At 38.6% G+C, this 17,604-nt stretch overlaps 1 protein-coding gene across 1 annotated transcript in view; it reads right to left on the bottom strand.

Annotated features, from left to right (window-relative positions):
* Positions 1-17,604, bottom strand: part of LOC126175142 (uncharacterized) — a 163,917-nt gene that overhangs the window by 142,274 nt on the left and 4,039 nt on the right. Inside the window, exon 3 of the mRNA XM_049921702.1 lies at positions 81-229. Within this exon, the coding sequence (XP_049777659.1) occupies positions 81-229 (149 nt within the window). The remainder of the gene's footprint in view (positions 1-80; positions 230-17,604) is intronic.

The following is a 17,604-nucleotide window of genomic DNA, read 5'->3' as shown; positions in this document are numbered from 1 at the left end:
ACAGAAACAAAGGCTGCAAAGAAGAAAATGTAGTTTAATTATATAGATTCAGATAGTGCATTTTTAGTAGAACAATATACCTTCAAATCACCCTCTCCATCATCAGAATCATCGTCATCAGATTCTAACAACTGTTTCTTTTTCTTATTTTTATCTGCTTTCTGTTGGGCATGGCCTGATGACACTGCTGAAGACACAGAGGATATTTTCTTTGCATTGTTTGATTTTCCTGTAAAAATGGCCAACACATGGATAAATATTAAATTATTGTTACTTGGACTTACGTATATTTATCTTAAAAATGTATTAATGTTCAAAATAGTGTTGAACATATTTTATGAAGGAACATTTGAAATAAAAAAAACCATCATCTCGAATGCTAAGCTTCATCATTTTTATGAATTGTACTGTCTAGCTTCTTTAACTACCTTTTTATTAGTTACACTACTTCACGGCATTTTTTTAACTACTGCTATCATCAGATCCAAACTTGGAACTTCTGGAAGAAAGTTAAATTATCTAGTCAGTATGAGTCACCAAAGTTCATAATGACAACATACTCATTCTACACACTTATTTTCTTTAGTTATAAGCTACTTCTTTATCAAGCCAAACATGCTTGCATAAAACATGGTTAACATTGTCTCCCTTCTCAACAACTACCAACAAACTAACTATACACAATTTACCAACACCCACAGAATGCTAAAAAACAAAAGTTACACTAAGGTATACCGAAAGGCCAAATAATCCGTCTTGCAAGGCTCAAAGCAGGCCTGCTAAAATAACAGTAATTGTCAGAGTTAACATAAGTCAATGTTTCTTTTTGCAATATATGCTTTCTTTCTCCTCCTCCTACAATTCAAGCCCAGTTCTCTGATAAAAGTATTGTCTGAGCATTCCTGTGTAGTGTTTGGCTTTTTGTATTTATAACAGATTTGAGGCAGAATCGATGCAGTTACAGAAAACACACACTATAAAGCCAGGAGAAAATAGAGTAAACAGTAGTAAAACTTAGTGTTCCCAAATTCAAGTTTACAGAATTTTTACCATTATAAATAAATGTCCACCAATTATCTCCAAGGCATTACTCAACATGCTAGAACCATAAGATGATACAATGATAGGTGAATACCGAACAGGCTTCAGAAAAGGAAGGTCCTTTATTGAACAGATCTGGGACCTGCAAACACTCCTGAAGGTCAAACAAATGAACAACACGGTAATCACATTCATGGATTTTAAGATGACCTACTACTCTATAGAACAGCAGACTCTCTTTGACGCTCTAGAAGAATATGGAATAGACAGAAGAACTGGGTCACTCATACAATAGACACTTACAGACACCACATCCAAAATAAAATTTATGGAGGAAATCTCAGGCCCTTTCAGGATACATACATGAGTCAGACAAGAAGATGGTCTCTCACCCCTTATAATCAACATTGTCTTGAACACAATTATCAGACAATGGGAACAAAAAGTAAAACAAATTCAGTTAGGAAGAACGTGGGCAAACAAGACAATCATAGAATGCCAAGCATTTGCAGATGACCTGGCAATACTCAGCTACAACAGACAAGAAGCACTGGAATACTTACCTGAAGTCTCTGTTAGAACAGGCCTACAGACATCAAATGAGAAAACACAATACATGTAAAGAAAGAACACAACAACCAAGCCATGTACACAAAATACAGAGAGGTTAACAGAATAGAAAAATTCAAATATCTTGAGGAATATATACAAATAGGAGGGTCAAACACAGCATCCAACAAAGAAAGAATAGAAAAACTTCAGAAAACGTAGAAACTGATGTAGACACACTATAAAAAAAAAGAAATATTTTAAGACAGGCCAAACTCAGGCATTACAATACATTTGTATTACCAGAAGCCCTACACGCATCAAAAATGATAACAATTGGAGCATCGCGCATCACAGAGATAGGAAAAATAGAGCGCAAAATCCTCAGAATAATTTTTGGTTCAATACCCATAAAGATCGTATATGGCTGCAGAAACTAACCAAAGAAGTGTATGAATGCAAAGACAGGCTCACAGATATGATTAGAAAATGTGAACCAAGGTTCTATGGATACACAGAATGAACAACAGACTCACAAAGAGGATTTTTGAAGTAATAAACAGTGCAAAAAAAAAAATATGGTTTCAAGAAATAGAAGAAGACCAAAACAAGCAGGGTTCAGTATTGAAATGATAAATGACACAGACAAATTCAGAAACAAAATTATGAACACGAAATATGAAGTAAAAGAAAGGAAGAAAACAAACAACATATGGACAGAACAATACAAGAGCACAGCCAAAGAATAAAAAGGTTTCAAGAAGAGAAAAAAAAGAAGAAAACAAGATAAAAATGATTAATCATGTAACATTCAAGTTAACCACTGCCTAATGATAATCATGTAACTTTCAACTTAACCACTGTAATAATATCATAAATGTCCACTGCTGTTGCCATGACTGTGATGGAACTTATTTGGGTAAATACAAAACATGTAACTTGAAAGAAGGCACACCTTGTTAACCATAAAATAGAAATGTGTGTTAACATTAAAGGCAATCTGATTTGTAAGAATGAAGAACAGTCCTTCTGAATTCAATATAATCATATGTGGCGAGAAGTGACACACACACACACACACACACACACACACACACACACACACACACACACGCGCGCGCGCGCGCGCGCGTGCACACGCGAAGTGTATCATCAGATGTCATTCATATATTTTGTACACAAAATGTCACAGTAAGTGATGGCTAGTTAGCTAGTTAGTTTTATGTTCCAAAGATCTTTTTGCATAATAAATCGTAATGATGTGGAACAAGTCATCTTACATTCACATCACAAATTAATCTGCAAATCTGGCAATATCTTCAACATTTATCAATTATAAGACTTTTCTTACATACAGATGTGAGTTAGTAATTTCTATTCACCACCTTTTACACATTACGATAGCAGAAATTCATCTACAGAATAGAAGGAGTTGTCAAGAGAAAAATGCTTCCGTTTGTTTTCAAATTTTACTTTGCTGGCTGTCAGACATTTTATATCACGGGGTAAGTGATCAAAAAAAATTTGTAGCAGCACTGTTCACCCCTTTTTCGGCTAAAGACAATATTAAAGTGGAGTAATGAATGTTATTTTTCCTCCTGGTATTGAATTACATATACATAATTGTTCCTGTTGAACAGTAGAAAAAAATCTACTCACCAAGCAGTGGCAGGAAATAAACATATAAAGATATTAAAATATGTAAGCCTTCATAGCCAATAGTTTCTTCTTCTGGCAGAACAACTGAAGAGAAAGGAAGAGAAATGAAGGAAAACAAGGTCTGGTCAGGTTTAGGAAAAGTAGCCAAAACCCCGAGTCAGGGGAGGCTTATCGGATGGGATGAAAAGGAAAGATTGAATGTTGGGGGCTAAACCGGACAAGTCAGCTAGTCCAGTGCAGCCCCAACAATCAGCTTCCCCTGACTCAAAGTTCTGGGTGACTTTTCCGAACTCTCCTTGTTTCCTACACCTGACCAGTCCTTGTTTTCCTTCCTTTCCCTTCTTACTCCTTCAACTCTTCTGCCAGAAGGAGGAGTCACTAACTCCAAAAGCTCACAAATTTTAATACCTTTATACGTGTGTTGTCCTCCTGGCACTTGGTGAGCAGACTTTTTATCTATCCAGTTACATTACAATTCCTTAGACAGTTGTCTACAAGATGATCATTGGTGAGCACCACATATTATTCTTACAGCACATGTTTCAGCAATGAAGACTTTTTTCCTTAAAAATGAGTTACTTCAGAACATTCTTCCATGACATTATTGAATGAAAATATGTCAACTTACTAATCTGACTCTCCCCAAGATTTGCAATGATTTTATGTGTACATGTGGCTAAATTAAGTTGTTTTAGGAGCTCAAAATGTGCTTTTTCCAATTAAAATTTTCATCGATATGGACACCTAAGAATTTTGAAGCTACCACCCACACTTAATTTTTCACCATGTGTTACACTTACCAGTGATGTAGTATACCTAGGTGGGCAGAACTGGATATGTTGTGTCTTTTTAAAACGAGGGTGAAACCATACACAGAAAACCAGTTAATGAACTTCTAAGAACACAGTTACCTTTTTTTGTTTCTGAATGTATGCTTGGATTGATTACAATCCTAGGGTCATCTGCAAAAAGAACTAATTCTGCTTGTTGTATATTAGATGAACAATTGTACTAATTTTATGTAATGTGGAATGGAAATCAATTTCCTTCATTTTGATGCAGAAAAAGTGCACATTTACATATATGAGGAACAATGGTGGACCCAAGAATGATCCTCAGGGAACCCCACACATAATTTCTTCCCAATCAAAATTATGCTCCCGGACTATATTGGTTGAATTACTATATACAACCTACTGCATTCTTTTGATTAGATACGGCACTGTCCAATGGTCAGCTTTACCATCAATCCCATAGAACTTTAATTTATCTAGGAGAGTACTGTATTCACACAGTGAAATGCCTGTCACAGAAAAAACCAACCGGTGCTATTTTATTACTTAATGCTTGTAAAATTTAGTTAGTGAACATGTAAATGTCATTCTCAATGGGGCAATTATTCTGAAACCCAACTGTAATTTGATCAGAATAATATAGTTGCTAAGGTACTATTCTATAATACATCACCTTCTCAAATATTTTTAACATACCGCCGTACTTTCTCTCTTGAACAGTTTGTCCCTATACTTTCCAGTATATTTAACAAAAGATTATTAAATATATTTGTGACCTGTGGCTCAACATTTATAGCCCTTTCATTCAGTTCAGTAGTGATGTTATCCTGTTGTGTGATCAACTGACCTGTCGTTTCACTACATTCTATACAGCCTCAAGTCCGTCATCGGGATTACTGATTTCAGACGTGCATGTTCCTTGATTTTTTTAATAACCTTTCTTAGTAATTCTGAGTGCTTTATGTCATTTCCAACTACTTGTTCTTACCAAAAGATGTGTCTCTCATTTCCTTTCACAAGATACTTTAATCCCTCTAGTCATCCATGGGTTTTTACATCGCTGTTTACTGACTTTTCTGATTAGCTTATATAGAATACTATTTTCAAATAATAATTTAATATATCATGGAACATATTATGTTAGCATTATAAACTTCATAGTAGGTCATCTCTTGTAAACTATTCTTAGAAACATTTGTCCTGGAGCCATTAATCATTCTAACTGAATTCCACTGAGGAGTATCTACAATCCTACATTATAAGGTACTATGTTATTTATGAGAATCAACTTTGCATCATAACCAGAGAGAGCATTTGTTACTTGGTAAGCAGTTATTTTCTTACTCTGAGCTTCACCAAAGAAAACATTATTAGTTAGGGTCCTACTGTCTTTATTCACCAGTGTTGGAAAGTTAATTACTAAGATCAAATTGTAGGATCCAAATAAGATTTCCAGATCATTTTTCGTATGAGAATACATTAGAAAATCTACATTCAAGTCACCACATACTATTAACTACCTGCTGCTGTCTGACACATAGCATAGCAAGGAATCCAGATTCCTCATGGACATCCAAAATTTCCCAATGGGGATCTATATATATTATATTTAAATTGAAGGTGGGGATGGGGAGAAAGGGAAGGAAAGGGATTACTGATATCGGGACATCGGTAATCCCTTTCCTTTCCTTTCTCCCCACATCCACTTTCAATTTACATATAATGTATCACAGCTGCGGATTCTGCATGGTATCTGTTCTTTTGCACATATCCGAATGAACAGACAATAACATTCAAATAATTGATTCACCTAGATGAACAATGGATCCACTGTCAGTGCGAATGCACAAGTACACCCAACGCAGATGTGACAACACTGTGCCCCCGATGGCGCAGTGATTGAATTAATCTGCCTAGTAAGCAGGAGATCCCGGGTATAAATCCCGGTCCGGTACAAGTTTTCACTCATCGCTGCTGATTCCGTGTATTGTCCTGATGCAGCTGACATCAGTACTTCCTTCCCTTTCCTTTCTCCCCACCTCCACCCTCAATTCACATATAATGTATCACACCTGCAGTGTTTTGTTTTGGACATGTCCGAAAGAACAAATGCCACACATTCATATGATCTATATACAGCTGCAATTAAAAATGAACTAATTTCCAGTATTAATTCACAAGCACACACTTATGTGTGCTGATCACTACAGAATCTACTGTCTCAATGTTTTTGAATTTGTGTTTTGTCTTGATGTATGTAACAATTCCTCCTTTTCCCATGTTATTTCTGCATGAGGAAGCTGCTATATAGTAATCCTTTATATGCAACTTATCTAACCCTGTGGTTATGTGGTGCTTAGACAGGCGAAAAAGTCAACACTTTTCAGAGCTCTTTAAATTTTCCAAACAAACAAGCAGCTCTTCTACCTGATTACTCACTCCTTTAATAATTTGAGAATCCTGATTCTAACCAAAAAACAGTACCTCTCTTACACCAGTAACCATATGGATCATGCTTTGAGTAATTATCTGCAAGAAGCTCAGCCCACCTATCTTTCCCTCTCCTATTGAGGTGTAGGCCATGCCTAGTATAGCCCCATTTCCCACCTGAAGTAACAGGCACTGCACTCATACAAGCATTCATTTCAGTCAGCAGCAGCCAGCTCAACTCAGTGTTCATAATGCTCACAGCAATGTTAACCCAGACCTGGCCATAGCGCCCTAGGACCTGCACAAAACTCACGTTTGTGTGTGTAGTTGCTACTCCTATTTCACGCACTTCAGTCCTAATGCTGTAATTACAGTGCCATGGGTATATTTTCCACTTTCCTTAGAGAATGTTATGACAAATAAGGTTGCTCCTGCAGATCAGAACTGCAAGAAGAATTAATCTTCCTAGTCCCCACCAACACTGCCTCTCCGCTGGTGCCTTCAGTGATTTGGACTGCTTCTTGGTGTGTCGTCCCCCCCCCCAGGGGGTTGCAACCCACAGGTTGGAAAACACTGGTTTCAGAATGTACAGCTTATGTAAACAGATGTGCGATTGTGTACTGTGTTTTTTGTGACGTAACGCTTCTCTGTGAGCAGGATATACATGGACCTGGCCATTTGCATAAGGTGATCTATATTTTTAAATATTTTGCTATGACAAAACTTTCTTAATGTGATGTTTTTTATCCACATGACAACTTGGCATGAGATTCAACTTAAAACGAACACATTTCATAACAAAAATATTTTTAAGACCTGGAGATGACAGCAAAAGTCTGTTGAAACCAGTTGTTTTAAATAAAGAAATATTAATGGGATCATGGCTTTAGAATGTTCTTAGAAGTGTGCTCTATCATGGAAGACAGAACAAAATACTGGTAAGCAATTCTTGTCAGTATCCCTTTTACTAGGAATGAAAATAAGCATGTGACCTCTAATTATAGACAAAACTGCCTCCTTCCAGTGCACTCAACTTTTAAAGACTTCTTGGCAAAGAAAGCAATGCACAACCTCAATTCAGGAAGAAATAAACATGAAAGTTTTCCTGTCGCTATTTTCTGTCGTCTTGAAAAGGCTTTGTTGTTTGTGCAGATCCCATATTTCAACTATATAAACTGGATTCATATCTTAATGACAAAAAACAAAAGGTCACAAACAAATAATGGAGGTCACAAACAAATAATGGCACAGGAGTGAAACTAAATTCAGGTTGGAGAAACATTAAATATTACATTTCACAAGGGTCAATACTTGTGCACTCCTTTTCTTGATCTACATAAATGATTTCTCAAAGAGACAGAATGACTCTTAAAGAACTGTAAAGTTTGCTCATGATAAAAGTATACCAACAAATGGCCCAGACATAGCCAAGAGAACGTGGGAATAAGGTTACAACTGGTTCACAATAAACATGTAAACCTTCTTATAAAGGCTCATATTATCAATTCCAAATAAATAAAAATGACATACTGGTAGCAGACAGGCACAAAAAAGTGCACACACAAGCTTTTTGCCAGTGGTGCAGGGACTGCAGTTCAACAAGAGAAGTGGCGTGAGGGGTTGTGGGGTGGGTTACAGGACAAAGAGGCAGGAAGGGTTGGGGAAGGGTAGCTGGCAGCTTGGAGGGGGGGTGGGGGGGGGGGGGGTGGGCAGCGGTGTGGGGATAGGAATCCAGGAAGGAGAGCCAACAAATGCACAGGCACCGGAGCAAGAGAGTTCAGAAGGTACAAAATGAAGAAGAAGAAGAAGTAGAAGATGAAGAAGAAGATGATGATATGGAGGCAACAGATCGATAGGGGGTGTCAGGACAGAGGACTGTTGAGTAGAGGGTGTGGACCCAGTGGGTAAGCAGAGATTGAGACTGATAGGATAGCTCTCATCCATGCAGTTCAGAAAAGCCGGTGCTCGGAGGTATGATCGAGACGGCATGGCTTGTAAAGCAGCTACCGAACTCGAGCTCATTCTGCTGAGTAGCGTGCTCCACCACTGGGCGATCACCTCTGCTCTTTTACTGTACTCCCAAATTATGTACATTCTGCCAGAACTCTCCTCATCATATTTACTAGTAGCAGGAGTAGAGCTCAATGGGAACAGAATTGGATATTAGAGATAGCCAACTGAGGTAGTGCATCTGTTAAGAGACACGCCACAGTTTCTGGAGGCTTATGCTCCATCCAATCATTCTGCTTGAGGTTTACCTACATCACTTTAGGCAAATTCTGGGTCGGTTCCTTCAATAAGGCCATGGCCAACAACCTATACCGCCCTCTCTTCAACAAATTTGTTTGTACACATATGCCTGTATATACAACTTTGTGACCTGCCCCAGCTTTGTACGGGTTGCATTAACTATCAATGGCCACATGACTCGTGGCAAAGTGTATTTTGTTAGCGGGCCACTGCAGACTTTATGATTAAATTGCAGGTTACAATGTTAAGTAACTGAATATCATCACTTCCATGTAACTTATGAATGCAAACTAAGCAATGCACAGCAGGAATGTTGTCTGGATGCATGAATGCATCTCAGTAATGATGGGAGTACATCGTGATGTAAGTAACCAATGTAAATACCATTTGAAAATCAAGCTTGTGTGTGGCACAAGTGATTCAATACATATCTAGGCTGACTTGATGTGGCACAAATATAGAAAAAAGAATAAAAAACATGCATGGATTAGATATTTAGCTCATGTTGCAGCACTCCTCTTGTGATGCTTAGTACGCACTGTGATGCAGTGTTGAGATCCACTGCTGCAATTCTTTGTCATGGACTCTTTGTGGAAGACTTCTTTGCGATACCATGCAAAGAATCATGTCCACATCTACGTCTGATTCAAGGAAAGGTGGAAAGCTGAAAGCTGAGTCATCTATTGCAATGCTGAAAGAATGGAACGAATGTAAATGAAGCAAAGTTGCTTAAGTAGTTTTCTGAAAACCTGTACAGTGTAGCATAAAAAATAAAAACAGCACATATTTTGAAATCACCAGTTTTTTTATTTTTTTTTATAACTGTTTTCAAACAACTACAGGGAAACTATTGGTTTAAAACATTTCAAATTTTAATGCTCACATCACAGCCTGATGATGACTTTGTTATCTTTTTGTTAGTGGTCATTAGGGGTAAGATAGATACTGCCTACAGGAAAATTAAATAGACCTTAGGAGAAAAGAGAACCACTTGCATGAATATCAAGAGCTCAGATGGAAACCCAATTCTAAGCAAAGAATGGAAAGCAGAAACGTGGAATGAGTATATAGAGGGTCTATACAAGGGCGATGTTCTTGAGGACAATATTATGGAAATGGAAGAGCATGTAGATGAAGATGAAATGGGAGATACGATACTGCGATAAGAGTTTGACAGAGCACTGAAAGACCTGAGTCGAAACAAGGCCCCCGGAGTAGACAACATTCCATTGGAACTATTGACGGCCTTGGGAGAGCCAGTCCTGACAAAACTCTACCATCTGGTGAGCAAGATGTATGAAACAGGCGAAATACCCTCAGAATTCAAGAAGAATATAATAATTCCAATCCCAAAGAAAGCAGGTGTTGACAGATGTGAAAATTACCAAACTATCAGTTTAATAAGCCACGGCTGCAAAATACAAACAAAAAATTCTCTACAGACGAATGGAAAAACTAAGTAGAAGCTGACTTTGGGGAAAATCAGTTTGGATTCTGCAGAAATGTTGGAACACGTGAGGCAATGCTGACCCTACGACTTATCTTAGAAAATAGATTAAGGAAAGGCAAACATACGTTTCTAGCATTTGTAGACTTAGAGAAAGCTTTTGACAATGTTGACTGGAATACTCTCTTTCAAATTCTGGAGGTGGCAGAGGTAAAATACAGGGAGCGAAAGGCTATTTACAATTTGTACAGAAAACAGATGGCAGTTATAAGAGTCGAGGGGCATGAAAGCGAAACAGTGGTTGGGAACAGAGTGAGACAGAGTTGTAGCCTATCCCCAATGTTATTCAATCTGTATATTGAGCAAGCAGTAAAGGAAACAAAAGAAAAATTCGGAGTATGAATTAAAATCCAAGGAGAAGAAATAAAAACTTTGAGGTTCACCGAAGACATTGTAATTCTGTCAGAGACAGAAAAGGACCTGGAAGAGCAGCTGAATGGAATGTACGGTGTCTTGAAAGGAGGATATAAGATGAACATCAACAAAAGCAAAACAAGGATAATGGAATGTAGTAGAATTAAATCAGGTGATGCTCAGGGAATTAGATTAGGAAATGAGACACTAAAAGTAATAAAGAAGTTTTGCTATTTGGGGAGCAAAATAACTGATGATGGTCGAAGTAGAGAGGATATAAAATGTAGACTGGCAATGGCAAGGAAAGCGTTTCTGAAGAAGAGAAATTTGTTAACATCGAGTATAGATTTAGGTGTCAGGAAGTCGTTTCTGAAAGTATTTGTATGGAGTGTAGCCATGCGTGGAAGTGAAACATGGACGATAAATAGTTTAGACAGGAAGAGAATAGAAGCTTTCGAAATGTGGTGCTATAGAAGAATGCTGAAGATTAGATGGGTAGAACACATAACTAATGAGGAGGTATTGAATAGAACTGGGGAGAAGAGAAATTTGTGGCACAACTTGACAAGAAGAAGGGATCAGTTGGGAGTTAATATTCTGAGGCATCAAGGGATCACCAATTTAGTATTGGAGGGCAGTGTGGAGGGTAAAAATCATAGAGGGAGACCAAGAGATGAATACACTAAACAGATTCAGAAGGATGTAGGTTGCAGCAGGTACTGGGAGATGAAGAAGCTTGCACAGGATAGAGTAGCATGGAGAGCTGCATCAAACCAGTCTCTGCACTGAAGACCACCACCACCACAACCACAACCACAACAACAACAACTACTACTACTACTACTACTACTACTACTACAACATATTTATTATGACACTTCTATGTTAAGTAACTCACTGCCTATTGTTCACAGAATTTGCAGTGAATTAAGAGTGCAAATTGTGATTGTTAACATGAGGGAAGCAGAAACTAGCAGTCTGAAATTGTTGCCATATTTCAAAATGACTATCCCTACATCACACAGGTGAACGCTAAGATAAAAGGCACAGTGAAAAAAATTGACCCAGCCTGGATTCGATCCCACAACCTTTCTGGTTCGAGCCACACATTCTACCACTAGAACGACACACCAGATGCGAATTAGATCACACTCGCTACATTCCTGAGGCACTGCTGGTCTCTCAAGTTGTTGTGGCTGTTTGCAATGGTATCATTTTCACATCGTAACTTCAGTTCATCATAATTCAGAAAATTTGTATGAAATGTTTATAAATCAAATACATACAAAAGTCCTCCTTGTGAATCAGTGTATCTATTAGTCGAAACAGGATAAAAATCCGTACAGCAGTTCCTGACAGACTGCACATAGAGATGGACATCAGCAAGCAACTTCAAGTCGTATATTGGGAGATCTCTTCCTTTCTTTTAAAGTTCACAAATCCTAACAGTATCATGAAACTTCGATGAATAAATTACTAATATTAACTCATACAAAATGGAACACCATATCTGAAATTCCAAGGCATCTACACAGATAACAAAGTAAGACTGATAAGTATACCAAAAAGCACAGTTCTGCCTGCTTCACACTTAGAAAACTCTCCCACTGTGTTGACCTGCAGATGAGGTTGCTACCATAATTCCATATAGAATAACCTGGGGCAATGCACATAAGGTCAAAAAATTATTTATTCTACCAAATACAAGGTCAAGTTGATAGGTGAAAGTCTTGTGGAAGTCTCTTCAGGTATTCTGGATTTTTTGATTTTTTGCACTCACATGCCATTACATTTACTCACTCATCTACATCTACATTTATACTCTGCAAGCCACCCAACGGTGTGTGGCAGAGGGCACTTTACGTGTCACTGTCATTACCTCCCTTAGCTGTTCCACTCGCGTATGGTTCGCGGGAAGAACGACTGCCGGAAAGTCTCCGTGCGTGCTCAAATATCTCTAATTTTACATTCGTGATCTCCTCGGAAGGTATAAGTAGGGAGAAGCAATATATTCGATACCTCATCCAGAAACGCACCCTGTCGAAACTTGGACAGCAAGCTACACCGCGATGCAGAGCACCTCTCTTGAAGAGTCTGCCACTTGAGTGTGCTAAACATCTCCGTAACGCTATCACGCTTACCAAACAACCCTGTGACGAAATGTGCCGCTCTTCTTTGGATCTTCTCTATCTCCTCTGTCAATTCGACCTGGTACGGATCCCACACTGATGAGCAATACTCAAGTACAGGTCGAACGAGTGTTTTGTAAGCCACCTCCTTTGTTGATGGACTACATTTTCTAAGGACTCTCCCAATGAATCTCAACCTGGCACCCGCCTTACCAACAATTAATTTTATATGATCATTCCACTTCAAATCGTTCCGTACGCATACTCCCAGATATTTTACAGAAGTAACTGCTACCAGTGTGTGTTCCGCTATCATATAATCATACAATAAAGGATCCTTCTTTCTATGTATTCGCAATACATTACATTTGTCTAAGTTAAGGGTCAGTTGTCACTCCCTGCACCAAGTGCCTATCCGCTGCAAATCTTCCTGCATTTCGCTGCAATTTTCTAATGCTGAAACTTCTCTGTATACTACAGCATCATCTGCGAAAAGTCGCATGGAACTTCCGACACTATCTACTAGGTCATTTATATATATCGTGAAAAGCAGTGGTCCCATAACACTCCCCTGTGGTACGCCTGTAGACGTCTCTCCATTGAGAACAACATGCTGTGTTCTGTTTGCTAGAAACTCTTCAAGCCAGCCACACAGCTGGTCTGATATTCCATAGACTCTTACTTTGTTTATCAGGTGACAGTGCGGAACTGTATCAAACACCTTCTGGAAGTCAAGGAAAATGGCATCTACCTGGGAGCCTGTATCTAATATTTTCTGGGTCTCATGACAAATAAAGCAAGTTGGGTCTCACATGATCGCTGTTTCCGGAATCCATGTTGATTCCTACAGAGTAGATTATGGGTTTCCATAAATAACATGATACGCGAGCAAAAAACATGTTCTAAAATTCTACAACAGATCAATGTCAGAGATATAGGCCTATAGTTTTGCGCATCTGCTCGACGACCCTTCTTGAAAACTGGGATTGTATCTAATATTTTCTGGGTCTCATGACAAATAAAGCAAGTTGGGTCTCACATGATCGCTGTTTCCGGAATCCATGTTGATTCCTACAGAGTAGATTATGGGTTTCCAGAAATAACATGATACGCGAGCAAAAAACATGTTCTAAAATTCTACAACAGATCAATGTCAGAGATATAGGCCTATAGTTTTGCGCATCTGCTCGACGACCCTTCTTGAAAACTGGGACTACCTGTGCTCTTTTCCAATCATTTGGAACCTTCCGTTCCTCTAGAGACTTGCGGTACAACAGCTGTTACAAGGGGGGGCAAGTTCTTTCGCGTACTCTGTGTAGAATCGAACTGGTATCCCGTCAGGTCCAGTGGACTTTCCTCTGTTGAGTGATTTCAGTTGCTTTTCTATTCCTTGGACACTTATTTCGATGTCAGCCATTTTTTCGTTTGTGCGAGGATTTAGAGAAGGAACTGCAGTGCGGTCTTCCTCCATGAAACAGTTTTGGAAGAACAGTGAAATTCACGTCTGTAACACTAGAAGTGAAAATAAATTCCATATTGCTATCAAAGGTAAAGAACGAAATTTTATATTCTGGTGCAAAAGTTTACAACAAGTTGGTTCAGACATCAGGCAAGATATTGGAAGTTCAGGGACATTCAAAAGGAATGTAAAAGAGTACCTTGTTAGTCATCCACGTAATTTACAAGATCAACTGGATGAAAATTGCAGAGAGCAACAATTTTCATATTAATCAGGTTCATAACTTTCCTCATGTAGTATAGTGTTCCAATAGCGAGAAGACAGAAAGGCTGGCTACTAATTATCTTCAGGAGACATAATTCAGAGTACTACTGATAGCCACATTTAAAAGTAGAAAAGAAAGCTATTCTTGCTCCTGATAGGATCTACTGTTACTCCCTTCCTCAGGGAAGAAAGATGGATGTGTTGGGAATATCAGAAATGAGGGCCAGGTCACGTAACCCCAAGTCAAGAGAGGCTCACCTGTTGTATAGATGAAGGGAGAAGGTGTCATCTAGCAGTCAATCAAGAATTAATTCCCAGTATTTTCAGTACGAGTAGATTAATATTTTCCACAGCTTGTTGTCGGTATACTTTACAAAAGTTCCCTCTAGTGGCTGCTTCTGCCTGTTAATATTTCAACTGCCTCATTGTAAATACCTGACGGTTCTCCTTACTGAGGGGTATGCAGAACATGATACATGACTAAATGAACAAATGTGCTCTCCCAGCAATGTACAGAGAACAGCTCCTGCGAAGGGCTAAAGTCTAGATAAGGACCAGCAGCAGTCATGGTGGTGCTTGCTTATCTACTGCTCATAGGTTGGCAATGTGTCACTTTTGAGTAGCCAGTGGTATGATTCTTTGACATAATCAATGAGAGGCAAGAAAAGAGGCAACATATTTCTAATCCAGAAATTGAAACAATTGTCTTGTTTGCTGTTGTTCGGTGTATTAGTCAATATTTTGTGATTATGCCAGTGAGTGGCATAAAGTGGACTGATTTAACTGATTCAGTTTTGCATGGCAACATAATCCATTGTTACCTGTCTCATGGATTAACTGCAGACACGAAAACGTACGAAATGTGGTGGTGGAATGACTCTTATAAAAGAGTCAAAGGTTTGTGCGGGTGGAATCATCAGAAAGTGCAGCAAAAGCCATCACTTAGAGCAGGTGGATCAATGTTTTTTAATTCAATCATGGGAGAAGGTAAGTAGGTCAATGTTTATTAATAAGAGCTGTACATTCAATACACTGATCCACCTCCCTCCCCCATAATTTAATTAAAAAAAAACACTGATAAACTTACTCAGTGTGCTTGAGCAGATCAATTGCATAGCAACACAGAGCAGATAAATATTTGATTGATTTTTCGAGTAAATCATGGGTTGTGACACTGTCCTTGGTTTGCATATACTAGCACAGTTTATACAGCTGGGACTCAAACAAGGACTGATTAAATTTGTAATAATCATTTATAGCAATATCTCACCCTTTCTTCCGAATGTATTAGTTCAAAACAAGTTGTCTGCCTGATACTCTGTCACAGGCTGCATAACACAAACAGTTGTCACATCTTCTGTTCCCATTATACCTCACGGCAAGTGCTAACAACATTCCTGCACGAAACACACAAGTACGGCACTGACCCTATTCTATACTTTTAGCCCTGAGGAGTTTGAAAGGAAGGATGAGTTACTGGCAATGAGACACTACAAAGAAGTGCATGAAGCCTGCAAGGATAGCTCAATCAGTAAGAGAAGTGCCCCTGAAGGACCAGGGCAAGAGTTTGAACCACAGTTCAACAGGGCACACAGTTTTGATATGCCAGAAAGTTTCATATTTGAAGTACACGTATCGTCATAAGATTGCAATCACAAAACGTTACTTGCTGCTCTGTCGAGTAGTATCAGAAACATTGTAGACAGCAAACAATAACTCCTCAGTGAGCTGAATTTCCCTCAAATGATCTGCCTCAGTGAATGTGAAACGTAAGGATTACAGTATAGGGGCAAATGAAAGGGGAGGCATCTGTCTATTTGCAATGGTGGTGATGCTGACTTCCACGTCTGACTAGGTTTCTATAAAGATCATACCAAAAGGTAATTTCGCCCCCCCCCTCCCCCCCATTAGCTTGGTTTACTGACAAGTCTAAAGTCTGACATGACATGACCTAAGTGGGTAAATATTGCAATAATAGGTCTCTTTTAATTACCATTACATATGTTTTCCATATTTTGTGTGGCTGCACTCAAGGTGCGACAGTAAATGGATTTGGCACATTATTTTGCTTCCAGAATCCTTCAGTTGAATTGCCAATTTATAAATTGCATACAGAACATATGTTGGGAATAAGCAAACAACCTGTTTTAACTGTGTCTCCTCCAAATTTTCATCCGGCATCTCTCCAGTGTGCACCGAACAGCCCTCAGATATGGGGTGGTTTTCACAGTTTATGTCCATGTCTCACTGCCATGAATCAAAACTGGTAATACACAACGCTTGTAAAAATTACTTATCAGACAGACTGGAATTTTAGTTTTGAAAGCCTTATAGTTTACCTAAAGCCCTCCATAACTCTTCTAATTTTCAGTCCATCCAGGTAATGGTTTCAACTGCTATAAACAAAATAATTCATCAACTGGTTCCAAGAGTTCACAGTTAATTTATATTACTTCATTTCAGTACATAACTTATTCGTTATGTTACAATATTATGAGAAGGTAAGTTGCCACTCACCATATAGCGGAGATGCTAGAATTGCAGATAGGCACAACAAAAAGATTTTCACACTTAAAACTTTTGGCCAATGACCTTTGTCAACAATAAACACACATATGCACACACACGCATGCACACAGACATGCCTGCATGCGCATGCACGCACACACATGACTGCACCCGTGTGTGAGTTGCATTTGTGTGAATGTGTGTGTGCACATGTGTGTGTATCTTGTTGACAAAGGCCAATGGCCGAAAGCTTTAAGTGTGAAAATCTTTTTGTTGTGCCTATCTGCGACTCAGCATCTCCGCTATATGGTGAGTGGCAACTTCTCATGATATTGTTACATTCCATCCTGGATTTTCCATTGTTTGTTATTCGTTTTTTATTTATTTATTTATTTATTTATTTTTTTTTTTTTTACTGTAACTGATTTGCTGTTAAAGCCTATCTGCACTAGAGGAGGAGGAGCAAATTAGTTAGACCTGGCGTATACAACTTTCAAATAACTTCCGGGAATTCAGCCAGGTGACACTTTCAGCGTGTCACCTGACTGAATTCCCAGAAGTTATTTGAGAGGAAATTAGTGTTTCACATCCCTTCGACAACGAGGCCATTAGAGACAACGTACAAGCTGGGATTAGGGAAGGATGGGGAAGGAAATCGGC

The sequence above is a fragment of the Schistocerca cancellata genome, chromosome 3 (assembly GCF_023864275.1).
Source record: "Schistocerca cancellata isolate TAMUIC-IGC-003103 chromosome 3, iqSchCanc2.1, whole genome shotgun sequence".
Classification (NCBI taxonomy): Eukaryota; Metazoa; Arthropoda; class Insecta; order Orthoptera; family Acrididae; genus Schistocerca; species Schistocerca cancellata.
This window is presented reverse-complemented; position numbering and strand designations above follow the sequence as displayed.